General features: G+C 40.6%; 1 protein-coding gene across 8 annotated transcripts in view; it reads right to left on the bottom strand.

Moving 5' to 3' along the window:
• Nucleotides 1-21602, bottom strand: part of LOC111252244 (uncharacterized) — a 132994-nt gene that overhangs the window by 96206 nt on the left and 15186 nt on the right. For 4 of the 8 annotated variants that reach the window (XR_015330344.1, XR_015330343.1, XR_015330345.1 and 1 more), the window contains exons 2-7: nt 16263-16465; nt 15577-15744; nt 14721-14915; nt 13015-13239; nt 12592-12696; nt 12201-12318 (exon numbers count right to left, since the gene is read on the bottom strand). The exons of 1 other annotated variant lie outside the window; for it this stretch is intronic. Coding sequence is in view for 4 of the 7 variants with exons in the window: in XM_086993114.1 (XP_086849240.1) it covers nt 12201-12318; nt 12592-12696; nt 13015-13239; nt 14721-14915; nt 15577-15744; nt 16263-16465 (1014 nt within the window). In the remaining 3 variants the exon portion in view is untranslated. Of the gene's footprint in view, nt 1-1044; nt 1953-12200; nt 12319-12591; nt 12697-13014; nt 13240-14132; nt 14297-14720; nt 14916-15576; nt 15745-16262; nt 16466-21034; nt 21501-21602 lie in introns of those variants that run through there. 3 more of the 8 variants (XM_086993116.1, XM_086993117.1, XM_086993118.1) reach the window with 3 other exon arrangements.

Below are 21602 nucleotides of genomic sequence, written 5' to 3'. Positions count from 1 at the left end.
GAATAGGGAAATACACTTTTAACGTTATCTAAATCTACCTAATTTATCCAGCCGGATTATACTACCGCAACTATGAATGATTCCGCAAATTTTGTTTACATTATAATTTTTGATAGTACGAAAAAATCATCCACTTCCAGCTAGCAGTAAAGTCTATTTTATATTTTTCTTCCTTCCCGATACATTTCCGATCACCGCAACAACGGTCCTACGCAATATTAACAGGAGCCAATTAAACGTTTAGACGGTAAGGCGCACAAATGCTTGCATTAAACATCCGAAGTTAGATCAGAAAACCTTGGGTGCAAACTAGTTCCTGCACGGTCTACGATACATGACATTATAACACTTTTTTGTTTGCTAATTCCCTATTATTTGTCCCTACGCACGGTAACCCACACGGAACGCACACCAACCCCTCGATTCACTTGTTATCTAATGTGAATAATACGTGCCCTTAAAGGGCTAAGAAGTAGAAGCCAGAGCTAAGTAGTGAAAAGCACCTGCTAAATGTAAACGCTTTCGAAAACGTCACACGGGCGCTCAAAACCAATATTGCATTCTCCGTTAGCGGTTGTCTGCAACGGTCGAACGGTCGAAGGAAGCGGCTTTCAATATGGCCAGTTTATTTTTTAAATTAGCTTCGTCCCTTGATCAAATCTCGGATCGAGTAAAATTGAAAATATGAATTCAAAACATAATAATTAGATTAGGTGCTTACAGGCTTATATCGGACCAAGCAAACATAGATTACGTAGTATGTAAAGCGCTTGTTAAGGAGAAAGCAGTCCTTGATTGAAACGTACAAGAAAAATGGGTTCGGACAAACTAAGTGGATAGATGGATTAGCTAACTTCTCACACAGATTATGAAACGAAGTTCCAAGTACTAGAACTCGTATCTTGCTCAGTGGTCGCTATCATCAAGCGGACTAATACACTTCAGAGCACATTTAAGACTACGCCGCATACACTCAAGGAGACGACATCGCCATAAAGAACGTTGATTGAAAGACACTTGACAAAGAGGAATTGTCATGGGCACCTTTGGGCTGTTGGGTCCAGATAAGTGGTCTGGGAGCTTCTCCCTTTGTGTTGTTTCGGTCAGCTTGCTTCAGCCTGCATTCGTTGGCTAACGCTCCTTTGCTTTTCGAAGATGTGTGAACGGCGTTTTCGCCGACGTTACCCCCATTTCCGGTCACTAGAGACACAAGGAACTTCATTGTGGCGGTCGCACAACCGAACGTTGCCATCACACCCCCGTCAACTAAGCTGGACAAATATGTATACCGAAGAGAGCTGTTGCAGATGTTTGCAGGAAGTAACGACTCTTTATTGGGATTTCTACAGGGCATCGATTCGGTCGTTTGAACAGAAGAGGTAATTAAGGTTTAGACCGAAGGTTTAGCAAAGTCAGGCATCCCTGGATGTGTGTCCGAGTTCCTTTCTAGCACATGTAAATGTCACACTACTTCACCTTCGCCTTTGTCTTGGGGGCTGAAGATTTAAACTCACTGATGTGTTTCGTTAGAATGTTAACACATCATGTTCCACAAGAGTGGTTGATAAGAGGACTCGCAATCCAGACTATCCAAAGTACACAATTACATAGGTATATCAACACCAACATATAATTTGCCACGGCTGTGTCACCAACTACAGTTCGGAGTATGATTAAGGTCACCCAGTGAAATTTAGTCTCTAGTGCGATCGTTGAGGTCAGCGATGTCCACTCTAATAGCGGTAACTTCGGTGGAACAACAATTGATTGTCACCTTTTGTCTATTATTGGATGATATACATGTATTAGACATAAGCTGCCTTAGTCAAACAGGCTAATACCGCTGCCCTGAGCATAGAAATCCGAATCACTAGGCACAAAAGCACAAATCTAGCTAACGTTTCATCCACTACTGTCAGGCAACGTTCGGGTCGATGCGTATCTGCGCGCGTCAGCGACGCGTCCACCTGCATTAGTTGCCTCTGTCTACGAAGCTCTGGGGTGTCCAATCCAGCTCAGATCCGTACGCTAACGATTGCCGCTGATGTCCCTTGGTGGTGTGTTGTTTCCAACGGCAAATCGTTTCCCTGGGGCTATTGCGGTTACAGCTGCGACTGACGTTACGGCTGCCCCTATTGTGCTTACTGGTTGTGCTCGTGCTCCTGGTGATGGCGAAGGTGATGATGCTACATAGACAGCAAATGTACCAAACTGGCTGTCGCGTGTCAGTCCACCTGGGCAAGGGGCTATGGGACCATACAGTGCCTGCGGCAATAACAACAACAACAACATTGGTACTATAGCGCTTGAAGCGAGAGTTCAGCAGTGAGTTACTCTGGAAGCCAGTGGCTGCCGATGTGGAAGAAAACCTTGCTACTTCTCATTAAATTCTCAGAGTGCCACATAGCGTGCGAGCAAGGCAAACATAACAAATAGTGGGCATCGAAGAACCCATGCACAACTGCCGCCCCTGCTGCTTGTGAGCTATGTAAGTGCAAGTGGTCATGCGTATGTCTGCATTGACCTGATCGCGCTTGAGAAGCTAGGAGTTTCTAGAGCCTAGAATGCTCACAGTATGAAAGTTCCTCTTCTCCGTCCCAGGTTCCAATTCCTGTCAGCCAGAGACAAAGACGGCCTAGCTTTGTGCCTTTCGCACCGTCAGCGTGGTATCTGTAGCCGCCTTCGACAGCATTACTACACTAATGCAATCATCACTCTACTACGGCGCAAGGAGACGAAGAAGGGTCAAACCCTCGCTGATATTCTCGTAGAACCCACCCCAGGACGATGGACCAACATCATTGACACTGCTAGAAACAGCGGGCAGAAAACTACAAACGCACGACCCATCTCCGCACATTCTGTGGCCGTCAATAAACAGGCCACTGCCCGCAGTCAGCACAGCCACGACAGAACAGACTGATTCTAAAGGACGTATCGTGTTCCAGGGCGTTCCCTAGCCTGCGCTTGGTTCGCTGGTTTGCTGGCCTACTAGCACGCTTCAGTTTAGTCACTTGACAGTCTTTTTCACAACGGCACCTTTCTCAACATTGAGTTCACTTCTTCCCAGCATAGATTAGTCCACTTCCGCTAGCACTATCATCACCACTGTGAGGGCCACTTGATAATCAGCAGTAATAACTAACGCTGCGACGATTAAAGGCCGACGGGGAACCCTTTCGAGTGCTACGGTGGGCCGCAAGCCGTAGCTCTGCCGCACGTCTCTGTGCTCGGCCACCTTCACGAGCATAAGAGTGACATGGTTCACGAGATACGGCACTCTCGGCAGTCCAAAACAGTTCAGCAAACAGACCGACAACCATCAACGCGGAGAGCGGGAAGTGACCACCAACATGTGAGCTACTGTATGGAGGCGTTCCGAGATTCTTAAATGTTCGGAGGCTACCGCGTATACTCGGGCAAATGCTTAATCTGTTAAAATAACATGAGGCGCAGCATATGTATCCCTTATTGAAGTATAAAAATCGTTTAATACAAATAACAATGACAAGAATGATGTTGACATCTTCGTCGAGATGCGTGGACAGATCGAGCACCAAGATCACTTCCTGATTTCGTGCTCTGTAAAGGTTGTACGTACCAAAAAACACTCAATAAAAAGCTGTCTTCAATTAGATACATTATATATATAGTCATAAATTGGTCATGATAGGTAGAGAGTGCGTATTACTAGAGGCTGAGTGATACGAATGGTGAACTGTTTTCCTTAACCTCATCTTCCGGCTACAACCTTTATAAGAGCCCTGAGGCTTCTATTATTTAATATAAATGACTTATCACTAACCGCCATGCTAAGTGACTGAAAAATAAATGTATATTATTTTACTTATGCATTGCAGCTCAATACAATTATAGACTTTTATACATTCGTTAAAATAGGTATTAAGAAAATCCCGCCGAAAGCTGCAATGCGTTCCGATATTTCCTGATGTCCTAATTTGTTACCAATTAGCAATGGAAGGGTACACAATTTACATTTGCCAAAGTACGTGGATAGCGGTGACAGTATATACTGCATAATATAGAAGTCTCAAGCGTCTTATTATTATTTTTGCCTTCGCTTTATTTTGTAACGTTTTTATTTCAAAGAAAGAAGTTCCTACTCCTATAGCCTATTGGGCCTCGACAGGTAGCGTGCATCCCGACACATGCAATGCTTGCATTCTGTTTCTGCGCGATTTGACAGTTAACCACAGTCGACCATTGGGTCATGCATTCGCGTCTGGCTGGTTGCTTTGAGCTGACTGGTCCCCGCCGCACGTGTCTTAAGAGACTCCAGAAATAGCTAGAGCAGAACGTGACCACGTTGTTATACAATACCCATCATTGTGTTCGTGTCATTTTAAAAAAAAAACAACTGCACCGTTTGTTCTCCTCACAGATATATTATCTCTGCGTTACGGTTGCTGTCGCCGTCGATCTTCTTTCTCGGCTATACGACACATTTTGCCGCAGCAGTTATCACAGCAGACATTACAGAACATCATAACTACATGGGTATATCGTTATCACAGCTCGGACCTCTAAAGGCAACTTTTTCTTCGGGCCTATGCACCTTGCTCGCCCTAATGGCTAGGTAGGCGTTAGTGTTCAATCTAGACGGAATGATCGGTAATTTTATGGTTGTTTCCCTTAATTTTTTGATCAGCGTCATATAGGCGTTATCGATATGCGATAGTCATTCTTTCGTAATATAATAGGATAACAAGATGATTATGTAAAATGCCGCGTCTGCAAGCTGGCAGTTTGCTGACTGAACAAGACAAATCAACAAAGTCGTTACTGGGATACGCTTTGCAAAAGAAGGCAGTGTTATACCCTCATCCACGACCGACATCGGTGAGTACCGATCGTTCACCAGTCGGACGGCCGGAGGGGGGAATTTCACGCCGTTTTATGCTGTGCTCGTTATTTAGGTTTCCGCCGAGCTACAAATGCAATACATCCCCATTAATCCCCCCGTTGTGTTCATCGTTCGTTGTCGCTGTCGATATCGTAGCCGGCCTGCTAATGAATATGATCCTGAGCGAAGCACGTTTCGCATTTGTGTGTAAGCGCGTCGCTTCTAACTACTACTCCCAGCCAACCCGCGTCCCTCGGATGCTTTCTTCTCTTCCTTCTGCTCATCTTTCCTCATAGGCTGATTGCGGTGGACTGTGGACAGAATGGCAGTCAACTGAACAGCAAACAGCTCAATGTCAGCGGTAAATAGCGAACATTGGATTTGATGAGCGTGTTTTCCACATGGCCCTTATTCAGCACGTTGCGTTCATTATTAGCGCGCCCACTACGCCGCTGGCTTCCTGTACATAGGCAACGGTAGTGCCGATGGTAGCTAAGTGACGCTTACGTAGCAGATCCCCGCAGGGGGCAGCCAGTCGATCGCAGGCACCAACATCGCTATCGTCTGTACCCGCGGCGTCAGTTAACGTCCCCAATAGCGTGACTCCTGGCAACTGTCGCCCCGATCAAGCCGATGATGTACGCATCTATCGCTGCTGTTGCAAAAGACTAGTACTTATCGCCGTCTTACCCTTGATGACGTTATTCACTATACATTGCAGAAAGCAGGAATAACAAATAGAGACGAACTATTATAAATGTTTATTTCACTGCTACGTTGACGTACTACGTTAAGTACTCGTGTGATCAACGATGGGTCGCTCCGTCCCCGCTGCGCACTGACTGAAATCGCTGCTAAATATCGGCGACCTTATGATTGCCAAGCGTTCGTGTTTCGTCGCCCTTTAAAGATTGTTGGCTCTTCCTGTTGATACTAATGTATATAAATAGATAAAAGCCAGTTAAATCTATCGATGAGAAAAGGTAGATCGTTAAAGCTCGAGCCATTTTACTGCTATAAGCCCGTAAGTGTAAATGTTAACAAATAAATGGCCATCCAAAATGGTCCGCTTTAATAATACTGAGAGGTTAGATCGAGCAGAAACGTGCAGACTGGAATTGGGCTTATTAACAATGTTTAGAAGGGCAAGTAAACGTAATTTTTTTTCAGGACGTAATAGTGTTGCCTAAACGAGTACGTATCAAATTTTCAAGAGTTTCGAATCTTTAAACGGCTTCTAGTGAAGCATTATTTACATTGCACATTTTATATTACACTAATAAGACTGAACGGCTAAATTAACGTATGATGTAAATGAAGTGTACCAGCTGTGCTGACGACGAGTACCCACTGGACTATCGATAGCAGACGTAGATAGAACTGTTTCAAAAAATTATAACATTAACCGACCCGAAAGAAGCTTACGTGTCGGCGCTGATAAGGCCGTGGGCAGAGGGCAGCGCGGTCAACTATGATAGTTCGTATTCACGTACGCAACCATCTTAATTCTGTCTTTTTTGACACAGATGTATTCATCTCGACTGTTTCTTTCTCAGTCCGTTTAGCACTGAATTCAGATGCACGGGCACACATACTACGACTATTACGTCAACTACTACAGATGACGACAGAACTCAGAACGGCTGACGTGATTCGTAACGGTCGTAGGTTAATACGTCGTAATTTCTTTTAGATAAAACGACGTGAGACCAAATAGCCGGTGAAGTTGAACGATGACGTATTCGCGAAAAACCAGATGAATTAACATGGGCTTCCCTTTCTATAAAAAAAATATTAGGCAAGGATACGCGATACAATTAAAACGGGCCATCCATGTTGATTGGAAACTAATTGTGCTTACCACGATTCGCGTGTTAGTCATCAAGATGCTTGTGAACCATTTTGTTCCACATTACAGGTTTGATTTTTAACATGCAACAATGGGCCACGTAAATACCGGAAGGCTTAGGAAAAAAACAGTACATGATCAGGCCGCGCCTTTGACGGCCAAAATTCTGCGCTGCGGCATTCGTTTAGCACGGGCTTAAACTCCCATTTTAAGAATTATCCAAGGTTCTTAACCTACCCATTGTTATGTCATTGTTACACCTACTGCCTTCCATTTATAATGAGTATCCTCAATGAGGACTTCAATAAGTAATATCAACGCGAATGGCTTACTAATGTTTTCGTAATTTTAATTTGAATAAAAGTAACTGACACTGATCTTATCGGTTTAATGAATGAACGAATGAATCGGCTAGCAGGGCCGTCGTCCAAATGTTTTTTTATCGCATAGTGTTTAATAATTTGTAATTTCTGCCTAACGCTGCTAAGCTTCACCCGTTCCGTGGCCTGGCAGATACCAGATAATTGGTTAGTCTGCTCGGCCATTAATCCTAGCATTTCTACTATGTACTTACAAACCAATCGGCTGGCTAAAGTAATCGTATATGGGCCCAAATATAGCCAGCTGTATATATATATATATATATATAGAATGTATCATAAACATGTGCGTGCATGTATGTTCATGCACATGTACCTTGCATGGGAAGCTTGAACGTTACGCGTTCCGGAGAAACTAGCTAGGACTACTAACGATTTATGTTGATCACCTGGCTGTTGTGAGCTGTGGGTAAGCACTGAACTTTTGATGGTGTCCTATTAGCCCTTACGGAGTCTATCTAACAAAGACGCCCAAAGCAAGGACATTTCGCTAGGGCAGTTGCCCGTAACGACTGCCATCGTTCTCGCTGTTGTTGACCCTTGATCTAATGACGCTTCACCCACTCTTGCAGCCAACTATCATATTAATATTCACTCTTAAGAAAATTACTAACTATTCATGGAATCAGTACGGTCGTTTAAGAAACACCTAAATAGTTCGACTGATATAAACAGAAAGTCATAGAAGCCATAGCAGAATATATATTCTCGAGCAAAATCACCAATAGTTGAATTTAATAAATTTGTGCTATTTATTTTATTGCGTGCATTCACAATGCGTACAATAATAAAACGGATTTTACTGTAAAAAAAAAACAAAACTAGTTGTATGCTTATAGCTGGCACGATGCAAGCCACGGTCAGTATTTGTCCCTTGGCGACGAGTCCAGAGTGCTGTGAAAAAAAGCATTTAGCGGCCATTTATGATATATTCTCTATTATGTCGATTGAAGCACCTCAGCTAGCCCTTCTAGATGCTCTCCTTGTTTATGTACAATATAATTATTTACTTTCTGTATTATCGAGGTGATCCAAGAAGGCATATCGTAGTCGGACGTTTAACGCAAAGCCACTTCTCAACGTCACTGTTGCGTGAATAGCGTATCGATTAAGACAAGGTCAGGTTTTTCGATAGTGACCTATTTGGAGAACCTGAAAGTGGTGTGCTCAACGTCCACTTGAAACTAGTCAAATACAAAGTCCAATGCAGATAACAGGGTGTACTCATTATCATTTTCTACAACAATTCTTTTGCCTGCACAACAATTTGTGCAAGCATTACAAGCATAGAACGGCTCACGGAACGGGATTATTTAGTTCGGGGGCTAAAACGCGGAAGGCGGGGTATTTACCGGGCCCACCTAAACAAGGACAAAGCATTTGTCGTCCCACTTGCCTTTAGTTACAGGCTAGGAAGTGACAAACTCTTAATTGCTGACTGTCGATCAAGCCATGAAATCAGGAAGGCGACAAAGCACTACTACTAATGCTGACGCTCTATCTAACAGCGTCAGCTGGACTGGTATTACTTTTATAGCAGGCATAACACTATTACCTCAGGAGACATTTGCATCGACAGGCTCAGAATGGTGGCGGATGAGGCGGTTTCATGGCGTTTACAGTATACAACACTCGTATTGCAAAAGCAAGTTCGACAGCCAGCCAGCCAGCATCTTGTCAAAGGAAGGGATATGGTGACCGTCTGCCTCGCCTATCGTAATGAGCCAGCTACGACACGATATTTGAAATATTGATACATAGACGCGCGAATGTATGGAATACTATAGACCCATCGTACATTATCGAAGGGCAATAAATAGATGACGGTGGAAAGGTTTTATTTCGTCAGTTTGCAGATGCTAATTGATGAGGTGTATGGCAGGATTTCATAACGTTGTTAAATGCACAGGGTATACAGGCCTGCATGCACACGAATTCAAAAGAGAGTACCTTCATTGGATACAGAAGTAATCCTTTTAACTTAAGTATTATTCACAGTCGCAGGCAATTTTTTAATCGTGGAATAATAGTAATTATGTTCTAATCTACCCATAGGCAAAGCCCAATGCAACAAATGGATGCGTCACGTCGGCCAAACAAGCATTATCACCTACCACTCACAGATGTCAGTATATACCGACCCAGTACCAGACTTTTTCATCTATTCACTGATAATTTAAACGATGACCATTATACATTTAATATATACCGATTTAAACAACGATACATTCAATGATTGATCATTCAATTTGGGTCGTCCAGGCAGAAAATAGGATCTAATGTATTTCGTTAATTACTAGTCTGAATTATATTAATGTAAAGCCTATCAATGCGAATTTTAGCCCTAATTTTGAGATGTTAATTAAGATGTCGGTGCATGCGTACAAAATATATTCCGCTTATTTTTTTCCCTCACTGTTGATATACAAAATGACATCTTCACGGATGATAGGAGCAAGCAAACCTTCGAACTTGACCTAATATTGATCGTCCTGACCGACTGGTTTAAATGAAAATAAAACGAGAAAAACACAAATTGAAGTTAGGGCAAATTGAGCATTGCGAAGAAACCTCAAATACAGCTGACTGAGTTCGAAACAACTTAAGTCTGTCATATATCTTTCGTTTCATTGCTTGCCTGCGCACCTCACAAAACGATACCACGAAAATACCTACAAAACAAAACTTGTCAGTGTCTCGACCTGGCAAATACTCGGACGTTCAACTAATACGTTAGATGTGTTCTGTTGATTTAACTAAAGCAATTATAGATATCAGAACAACCAATGTACGACGGATTTTCCAAGGTGATGGGAGACCCCGTCTAGATAATGCTGTTACCATAGCTTAGATCACGAAAGCCAAAACTAGCCCAATGAGTGTTTATTGTTCGATGTTTCTCTCAGAGTTATCATGGTTGATTGGAACGTTTAAAGGATCGGTGTTTTCTTCTGTCACTGAAGTTCGATCAGGGGCATTTCCAAGTAGCAATGAAATGGTTATTAATTCATAGTTAATGCTGCGTTGATTCAAGCAGGTGCGATTGACACAGTTAGCTGCTGTGTTCGCGCAGACGATGATCGATTAAGTAGTAACAACAGCCGAATAAAATAGTTACACTCGATGAGGGCTGGTACCCCCTCGCCCGACGAAGGATATATACCGACCACGGATCGGTCCACGACGAGCATCGATGTATCTACGATATTATCACATTTCCATAGAATCGTATACAGAAGACGGTCATCCAGCAATAAAACAACGACGTCGTTCTGGTACATTGCAAGAATCAGCTAGTCACATACAGAGATCCATGCTACATCTATTACCTTACCAAATATACTGACAAAAGACAGTGATTTCTTAGAGACTGTACTCAAACGTCAATAAGTCAAACAATGAATAACTTCCATGCAGAAAATTAATGAAGCTGCACATATGATTGTTTTTTTTTTGTCGTAGAAATGTTGTCCTTATCGGATAATTTGCAAATATTCGTTTAGGTTGTTAGTGTTTTTTTTTTAGCCTTAGGACGAACTGGCACATATTTTCGTTGCTTAATGATAATAGTTGGACTGTTTGGTCTCTTCTCAGACACGTGCAAATCAAACTATCTTCTATTGTTGAAAATGGTTGTTGACTTTAAAAATTACGGTAGATGTTACAACAATTCATTTACGTCAATATTGAATGTGTTAAAATTAAAAAAATAACACGTTTCCAATATTTCTTAGGATGATCAAATTATGGTCTATTCTTAAGTTGTGTTGACTACATTTTATCAGGGAATTATATAATCTTAACGATTCTAACTTGCGTCAAGTGTCTTAGTTTTTCATATTCCTTGATTACACAAAGTTAAATTAATTGAAAAGGGCACTATCGTTTCACAGATGGCTCTACCAAGCCATTGATAAAAACAGAGACCGACGGAAGCTATCCCAGATACTTTCTGCCGCAGTTGCTACCCTTTTGGAGTTTTGCTTTTTTTTTTTTTTTTTTTTTTTAAATTAAATAAAACACTCCAAAAGGAAAAAGCTATGGGCTAAATTCTGTGAAAAAATAGCATACATCTGTGCGTTATCTCGAGAAACTGTCTGTTATGTAGGAAAATGGCTCTTATCAACGTTTTGATACGTATCGGCTGTCAAATAAAATTGGCCCTGAGACAATTTTTTTTTTACAATATTACCACGAAATGGTAAAAGAAAAAAAACTCTTTTACAATAGGGTGTATAGCGATTTTCGACCCAAATGTGGATCTTCTATGTATTATACACAGTTTTAGTTGAAATTTTTTTAGGCGAATCTCGTGGACATGCTATGTGTATTTAGACACAAACATATTTTTAGTGGCATTTTTCTAAGAATTTTATAAACAATGCAAACAATTGCTTGATAACAAAAAAAAAAAAAAAAAAAAAAAAAAAAAAAAAAAGTTGAAAGACTGCTAATTGCTAGATATCGCTAAAAGACTGTTTTTCTGTTCCATTTTGGCTGAACGATAAATCGCATTTGTATTTAAATAACTCAACGAGCGTGATTAGAAAAAAGCCAGGTATATGTCTTCTAATGAATACATCTACTTTTCTGTGTGTTTGCAGCTCATTCAAAAATCGAATAGACAGTAGGAAGAATAATAATTGTTTATAAATCGCAGCACGCTTGTTATTTGGGTTACTGCATTGTATAGGCCTTTTGGGCTGAATAAAAGTGCAGCACAAGGCCGTATTGTAATTGAATATTCCAGATTCACGAAATATGTAAAAACTGTGACAAGAAACGTGCACAACCTTTATGCGAAGTGCATACTTGTATTTCTACTTGGGCTCTAATAACCTAGTAAGTATGCACTCAAAAAAAATCAGAGTTCAATATTGAAGTTTTCTCTTTATCCGTGAAGTCCTCAAACGAAGATATGATCATTTCGAAATGGTCAAGTTTCCTTCGAATCAAATCCTATTTTTACCCTAATGAATTCTGAAGGTGAAAATCGAATTTCATTAAAACCCATTGTTTTGTTGACACTGAGTCTGAGGCTCAAATATAGTTGGCCAATTTGAATATCTATCTGCGCATGGTGGAAAAGAAGGACAGGAATATTTACCGAGTTGCCGTTTAGGTAGACTCTCCTTTATTCTAGTGAAGCTCTCGCGAAGCAGTGAGGCCCGACTAGCCATCGGCTTGTTTCGTGGTTGTTGAAGCTTCGTGACTGGTTTCTCACTCTGTAACGGCGTAATAGAGCATTTGGTATAACGGTCATTCGTACTGTGCTTATGTGATTTTGCAGGGGATACTTGAAAGACGGGAAACCTTAAGGAGAAATGACGACTTAGATTATGGTTTCTCAAGTAAGAATAAACCTGTTCACATCGCACGTAGAACTGCGTTGAGCACGTTTTTTGTCGAGCAATTTTGTTTAACGTCTAACAACTATACTTCAGGACGATTATGTTACTCAATGTTTTCCCGACGAGGCGTGATAATAACATTAGTACCTTCTTGGCATGGTCCATCGCAATCACAACTTTTTTTGCATCCAAAGATGGATTAGAAGGCCCGAGAACTTTACGTTCAACGCCACGGGTTCTCGAAGTTGAAACCTAAAAGGATTCACAGTTGAACTACATTAATTCACATTATTATAAATTCGACTATATAGTATAATCAGAGCAATTGATACTTTGACTGCTTCTAATAAGTATAAATGATCTGTACAGTATTTGGAGCTTATGTCCGTAACAGATTTCTAAAACTAGATTGTAATAAATGTAAAAAAAACGCAGCTTATCTTGCGAGCACGCCATTTTTCTTAATACGTTATGCATTAGTGTGCCTTCTACCCCAAATTCTGCTCTTTTCACCAAAGAGGAGAGTATATATATATATATATATATATATATATATATACGAGAGAGTACCTGGCCAGCTGAAAGGATTGTCGAGTTGGATTTGCTGGGATTTTGCAGGTTACTACTGCGTGTTGAAGTTATCTGGTGTAGTCGACTGTTATTCAACAAAGTTTCCGGAACGCGCGAAGACGGTGGGCTTCCAATCTTACTTCGAGGATTCACTCCTGCGGCGCCGCGCAACGGAATTTTGTTTAGTGCCATTCCAGCGAACGAAGAATCAGGATTATAATTCTCCTGTTAAAATAAAGGCAATTTTAGTTGTAGTTAGATGAAATTTTTTGTATTTTTTTTTATGTATTTCTTCCTGTTATGTCTCGGTATTTCACAGTGATGTAATAGAAAATTCAACCAAGATGGCCTGAGCTTGCAGTTCGTCAAGCCAGACTAAATCAGGTAAAAAAAAAAATGTGTTTTCGTATAGTCTCGTCACAGAATAATCTCTTAGTGTTTTGCGGTACTAATTATAATTAAAAGCATTTTCAACCTAAACTTAGAGGGATTATTGCCTACCATCTGCTCAACCTGCAATCTCGACAGAACAAAAAGTGCCGCTTACCGACCTTAGCAAAATTAGAGTGAAGTTTTTATGTGCGCATTAACTGAATATTCCATACAGACAAACAGTACTTTAATTCAATGATTCCACAGGAAAAAAGGGGCCTATGCGTACTAATGCTATCAAAGTTTTACGCTAAACGATACACGTTGGTGCAGAACTAAGATAAGTGAATATGTGTGCTCTTAGGTTATTTGACCCCTATTATTATTAACCCAGAAAATTGGGTTATTTGGTCAAATCAAGAGAACATCTAAATAATGAATCGTCACCATGTTGCTTCTTCGAAATGGTAATGTTGTACTTATTTTAACTTAAAACTGCTTTGCTTGTATGGGTATGCTGTATATACGCTCTGTATAACGCTTGATACATCTCCCCCATGAACCAGATATTTTCGACGACAACTGTTAGCGTCCCTAGAAGGATTTCTCCTAACACTTCCGAGTACCTATAACGGCTTGATGCTAATTAGAAAGGCCGCGCGCCTTATTATTATTATCATCATTAAAATCCTATGCCACAAATTTGATTCGGACCTAATTAAATGTCACTAGCTGCAGTCACTTACAATTCCAGGAACACAAAACAGTCTTCTTAAGGTTGTTGCATCGTTCGATCAGTCGCTTTGTTCCGATTCAATTTGTTTTGATGAATGATTTGCTTGCTACATGTAAATATGAGGTCGAGTGCTACAAGCTAACGATATTCGTCTTTTAGGTACAGAGTAGATCCTAATGTAGTCATATCCTATTTACCGCTGATACTGAGATTATAAAAACGTAATCCCTTGCAAATGTTGCCCGTACCGGCTAATAGATCGAGCGGGAGAGAAAGATGTGCGCGGACAGCCCCGAAACAAACAGATTTACGCACCATTCGCGTGAACACCGCCGCGGATTGATTAGTAGGAGTTTCCAAAGATGAAAGAGTAATAACACGAATAAATATCTATGCAGGTTATCTTTTATAATAGATATTTACTGATGATAGCTACCAACATTACACAAAATAGTCACATAAGATTATCTATAATCGATATAATCTTATCGATAATAAATCTACATGTACTGAATAATTATCTATCAATTTTCAGCACAATGAAGTTGTATATAATTCATTTTCTTATCATAGTAGCTGGAAATTTTGCGATTGTTACCGTTAACTGCTGTTGCTGATTAGCGAGCATACGCCAAATATCGCTCTCGCTTAATCGAGTTTCCTGTAGGAACTCTTCGAAACTTCCACTTTTACGCGATACAAGCGATGTACAGTCTGTGTCGAGACTCCAGGGTTCATCTAAGGACATCGAACACGGAGAAACTTCTTCGATCAGGCGTCCCAGAGGAAAAACCTGAGATGCATGCACACACAACACAAAACCAGAAGCAGATCCTCCATTGAAATCAGTGAGCTAAAAATTAGCTGGCTAAAGGGCCATGGCACCGCAGTTGAAAGCTATAGATATCACGAATTGAAATAGAGAAAAGCGTTATTCGAAAAACTACTTTCGAATAAAGTACGTCAACGTTCGCTTAAGAGAGATGGCGGCTTATAGATATGCTAAAATTGTCCCGTAACAGGTAATATGCTTGTAAAACAGCTTAGAAACAAAAACGTACACATTAGTGTATGCTAGCCGCATGTGGAATGGTCGAATCAACATTATCTGCATAACACATTACAGTATATCATACTGTTCTAGAGGGCGTTCTCGCAGATATAGGTTGCGCTACTAATGCTCGATTATATATCGTTTATCGAACGATATGATTTGCGGTATTCTATATCAGCCTTATCTATCAATAGTTACGTTCATTTTGAATGTGTTCTTGCATTAATAGGACTTACTGGATGACAGTCTTTCTAGCTAATCCACAAACTATAAGGCTTGTTAATTATTATTAGCTCCTTATGAATTATTCCAGTATAAGAAACTGATTTGATTAAATGCAATCGGTGGAGAAAATCAAGCCCCTGGTGAGTATATGTCTGTATCATCTATTGATTGTTACCTTGTAAGCAGGCACATAAATGCCGTGGTTGTTTCTACAGTAGAAATAACGAACCCCGTACTTTTCTCCATTATGCCTTCCCACTGGTTCGTCAAGTTCTACCCCACACCAAATGCCAATGGCGAAACGGATCTCGCCTACGTATCTTATCGTCCCCATTTTAGCGCCCTGCAATTATTACGGCAAAATAACGATCGATTTTTAGTTCAAATTAATTATCTGTAAAAAATATATATATATATATATATATACATCCACTTTTTGTATGTAACAGCAAATTCAATCGAGCATATCGTTCTCTTTAAGGATCGCAACTTAAGTTACAAGGTCCTCTCGCACAAAAAGCTACTTTATTGAAAATCATGAGGAACCAGCACACCTGAACGTACTACATGAATGTACCTTTTCGACAAAGAGAACACTTTAACTAAAATATTCAACTTGAATACATACGTATATAATTGAGAGCTTTTACCAAAACACAAGGGTTCTGCCTTTGATGCTAGCAAATATTTAGTGGTAGCTGTTTTTGGTCCTAAACGCCGCTACAACGGATGCGCTGTTGTACAGACCTGAATTAGATTTCTAGGGATAACAAAAAAGCTAAGAAAAAAAAGATTAAAATAATAAATCATATGTTAAAATAATAAGCCCACATTAGCTAAAACTAGAGGATAACGTATTACCTTTACCACTACCCGAACGCCAGGAGCAAGATCACTTCGCGGCCGTCTCACGAACGTAGGACTACGTTCAGATAGTCCTTTTTTTCCCTTTTCAGAAACTTCACCATTTTTGGTTCCGTCCTCTTCCCCTGCAAGACTGCCACTCTCGAGCAGAACTTTCGAGGGCCGCACGGGCCCTTGCCGAAGTAGCATCGTTCTTGATGCTGAAAAATTACAGAGCATTGTGTAGGCCATTAGAATCGCACAGATGCTTCAACTAAGAAATCTGAAATTAAACACACTGTGATATATCTAATCTTTACTATCATCTACGCCGAACTTCTAATAATATACAAAACTTCTGAAACCAAATAACACGAGTGTAATCGAAATCAATATCATCACACTGAGTCGAGTCAGTGAGCCCAAGGAGCACAAGGGGAATATATCCAAGCTTTTTTTTGCAAAGGTTAACTCCTCTCAGAGCCTCTGTCGCTGCGATGGCATTAAACACTTGTGGCACAGTCAAGACCAAGTCTAAATACATCGCGAGTAAAATGTGTAGTGATGTTTATACAGGTTGAATATAAATTCACAGAGAAATAAAGGCAAAAACATAAATAGATTGATAAAATCGATGAATTTTAAATAACGACTGAAGCAGAAGCTACATAACCGTAGGTATGGCGCTTTTGATTCATTAACATCGCTGATGGCCGATATGCCAAATACCTACTTTTACAGCAACCTTATAATTTCTGCTCGACAGACGCTACATGAAGAAACGGTCAGGTATTTAAATTGTCGTTCAAATGAAATTGAAATTAAAATTACATAGGCTCGAATTGCCTTCAAGCTTTTATGTATAAGATGAGCGCGTAGACGATGTCTCCTAACAATATTTGCCGTAGTCATATAAGAACTGTGTATCCTGCTGAACTTGTAAAAAGAGCGTATTTTGCATCTTCTGATATTAACAATATCGTGTTTCGAAAGAGGAAATAGGCGTAAATCGCCCTCGTAAGCACAAACATTTAAATAAAGGGCGATTATATAAGTAGCACCATTTAACTACTCGCAGCCATCCATAATCTAATTAAACTCCGTTTCGAGAGGCAGACACATATTGCGTTACAAGGATGCAGGTAGTTCTACATATAACACTAGTTCAGAGATAGAAACGACCGAAAAAAATTGGCTCAATCTTATGAAGCTACAGGAATCTTTCACGCCCTTAGCCCTATAACATATTGCGCTAACCTTTTTAGGATTATTGAATAAAGATGAACTATCTAAGATAGTCAATCAAACCATTTAAGTGACGCGTTTTTCATCTATTCGTGTGTTAACATTGAATTTAAATGTAAAAGCGGAGGAGCAAGTTACAGCGGCTAACACAAAATACTAACACAAATAGGAAATGTGGAACTCAGATGGCCTTTAGGCTTATGGGCCAGGCACAGATTGAGTTCTAGTTTTTAATCTCTGTTTATAAGATGATCTGCTGAAAAATGTACACATCACAACTATAGTACCTTGAACGGCTGCAGGCCTGTTCAATCGCCGATGCGGAATGTTAACTATATAAGTGGTTATTATACTACAGCAGTTCGGCGGTTTGTCTGGTTAACTCGTTGTATCGCACAAATTAATTCTCGGAGATGTTTGCATCAAAGGATTAGATACTACGCACGGTACTTTTTTCCACCGTAGCGTGGGAAAAGGGTATCTCAATACAATGCATGTTCTTTAACAAGACTTCACAAGCCAGGAGCTAATGCAGGGCCTTCGGAACCTACTGCTGGTTAAGAGAAAGTCTGAAGCGAGCATCTTAAATACGGCATCGTTTTGGTCCGGTGCTGGACGCGAGTATTTATTAATGTTTACGTACTGATACACTCCCAGCTCGGTAGCTAGATGCTATCCTATTAGTAGCTAGATAGTGAACCCCAAAGAAAAGGGCAGTTTTATGGCATCGTCATCATGGCAAGGTGATATGTAACAGTGACAAAAAGTTTTTGCTATGAGCTGCTCTTCGCTTTGCTGCTGAAGTGTGTAGATGCCATCCCAACGGAGCAATATGGGTTCCGGAAGGAACATTCCACAGAAACGGCCTGCAGCATCCTGATGACCAACGTCAGAACTGGCTATGTCCCGCAATCCAATATGCGCGGCGTTTGTCGACTTCAATACAGCCTTCGACTCGGCGTCCAGGAACAAGGTTATACTCACGCTGGCCGAGTTGGATATCCCTATGGATATACTCAACCTTCTAGTGGCGATTCTATAGGAGAACAGAAGCACCACCGACGAGAGAATGGTTGAGCCCTGGCCCCTTACACAGCCAATGAGCTTGTTTCAGGGAGACAACCTACGCCCACTCTCATTCTCCATGTTGCTAAAGAGTCTTCCTGGTCGAATAAAGGGCCAAAAAATTAATCGGAATCATTTTGTATCCAGACAACTTAGTGATATGCGAGTCGAATAAATTGTAAGTGCCGCAAGCTCTGGCCCAGCTACACGCCCTAGTCACAGACTTAGGACTGACCGTAAACTTGGTTAAGATTGAGGCGATGCAATTTAAGGGAAGAGACAGAACAGCGGCCACTGATACCTGGTACCTCGCCAAGTTACCTCTTTTCTAAGTGAACCGGTTTCGTACCTAGAGTTGCTTTTCTCCGCAAACGGCAGAAGTTTCACTACGCACATCGGCGTAGTGACGCAACTAGATCGCCTCATCGCTGGCCCCCTGGAAACCGTTCTCAATTTGTTCGACCTCTTGTAGCTCCGATTGTAACATATGGGGTACGCACCATTTAGGAAAACTTTACAGCAAAGAACTTCGAATAATTAAATGGCGTCTTTCATGAAAGAGCACTGGGACTACACACAGTGATGTGATATGGCCTTACGTATCTCCTAGCTGACTGACCACTGCTATCCTAACGCCCACGTCATCGCTTTGAGCTCCTAGTAATAAAAGCCTTTAAAACGAACTTAGACACAGCGAGTGAAAATTCGGGTAAATTAATGGGGATTTGATTGTTTCAGATGCGATAAGGTACCATGGGCGGAAAGAGACGAACCGGTTCAACAGAAATTTTGTCACTCATTTATCGTGCATTGATTGTAGGATACTAGGTTTCCACAGGTCCGACGACACAGGTGGGGCCCGAGAGCCGAGGGAATTTGTGATAGATATTGTACCGCCCGACGCCTCTTGGTGCCATCTCTAGGAGATCTGGATAATCTTTCAAACTAATTATAGTTCAACAGAGCTCATATAACCCATATGATGGAAACTGTTTTCAAATGGTCCTATATATCCTCTTTCATACTGGGATACTGTGCTATTGACCTGTATTTATGAATTTCTTTTTATAAAGCTGTTGATTACTATCAGCAAAGGTGGAATCACAGAGAATGTTCACAGAACTAATCAACTAATTATTCAATAACCTTTACTAATATATCTTTTTCGAATCGGTAATTGCGTAAAACATAGGCGTTCATTTGTGTCTTGGGTTCCCTGGTAGGCAGTAAAGGACACATTCGTTAAAGTTATCATAGAAACAACATCATTGACAACGTTTACCTGCCATGTTGCTCACGTCTATTGTACCTGCTTACAAAGTTAACAAACTATTTATATAAATTCGGCTATGAAACTAGCGTCGCGTCATTGTCGCTCCGTTGATGTTTCCTGTGATTAAAACTCTAACAGAAATAATCGCATCGTACTTTTCTACAGAATCTAAAATCGTGATATTTTACGTATTACGCTTCTCGAAGCGAGTACATCGTTTGAATTACACCTGTAATGGTATTGCACCGTAAATACAATAGTCGTATAGCTCAGTGTCTAGGCTGTGCGTACCGCCTCCAGCTATTTAGTATTTGTCTGATGACCGAAAAATCCAACGTTGAAAGCGGTAGATAGCCATAAGAAACAACAAAATCCATAGAGGCATTCAATCACGTACGTTTGTATTGGATGCGAACAAAATTCACGTCAAATTCTGTGCTAGTGTGTATATGTCCGTGCGCGCTTAACAATCTATTGTTAATACGCCTCATTAGATAAATGTTTCTGGGTAAAAATGTTTATTAGACGAAGAAAAACGCATTTGCTATACTGGAGTTTAATGAATTATTATATACTGCTACATTTGTTTGACAGGATCTGACGGTACACATCATCCGGTTACACTAGATAGTCCTAATGCCACTGACGACTGTATCCAGATTTTTGCCCAAGCAGTTTTTTAACGTTTGTATTATACATCAGTGTGCTTTTAAGGTTAATTAACTTTGTCCTTTATTATTCTTATGTCAGGGTATTATACGATGACGCATTTGTCGACTAGATAATTAGGATTTATTCTGCTTAGCCGTGTCACCCATAGTATTTTTAAAGTCTCTGAGTTAGACGTTTCACACTGCCTTAAGTACATTAAAATGCAACTACCCATTCTTAAACGATGGACATAAAAGTAAAAGTAAAAGCTCTCCGCAAGTGCACGATTAAGCTACCTAATGAAAATAGGCTTTATTTATGAGCATGTCAGACATTTATTTAGATTAAACCGCCCATAGAGTATCGACTATCAACAGTCAACTTCGTAATTAGACACAAACCGGTTTTAAAAATACAGGCAATCCTCGGTAATCGAGCCTGAAACTAATTTTCTTAATATATCCATTAAAATGTTGAAATAAACAAATGCAATAAACAGTTCCAAACGATTTCGCTCTGATTTATCAGTGATATGCTTTTTTCTCAAAATACAAACCTATCAGTTACAGAGCAGAACAGTGAAGTAAAGCTAGCTTCCTCAAACTTTGATGATCAATGTTCATAAATGCCGCACGGAATAGGAACACCTCACTTACTATCTTCATATGATCTAAATGCAAGGTTCCTTAATAGTGATAGGAGACGAAAGGTCAAGCCATTTATTGGCATTAGAACGCTCCTAAAAGCGTATAGGAAATACGGAAGCTTTAGCATCCATCCAGAAAGTTCGCCTCACGTCTAGCCCTTGCCAGTTATTCGGCAAGCGTTCTTGTCACGGATCCACGATGCTCCAGCTTGTTCCTTTGTCACAGCATCCTAAGGACATCTGTGGTAACAAGCCTCATACGACTAGCGGATTCTGTCTCCATATTGTAACGTTCTTCAATCGCTGACCGGATAGGCAGAGAAGACGAAAACGCGTTAGAGGCGTTCGTATGCTGCCTAAACAACTGTACGTTTTCCTGCAAAACATTTTAAATTGTTATTTACGGATGCTGTACATAATTGGACTAATCGGAATATATTGAAATCTAATATCGCAGTCATGTAGTAGGGAGCGTCAT

This window comes from Varroa destructor, unplaced genomic scaffold, assembly GCF_002443255.2.
Source record: "Varroa destructor unplaced genomic scaffold, Vdes_3.0 BEIS01000006.1, whole genome shotgun sequence".
Taxonomy (NCBI): domain Eukaryota; kingdom Metazoa; phylum Arthropoda; class Arachnida; order Mesostigmata; family Varroidae; genus Varroa; species Varroa destructor.
The sequence above is the reverse complement of the archived record's forward strand: the minus strand, read 5'-3'. Positions and strand labels throughout refer to the sequence as shown.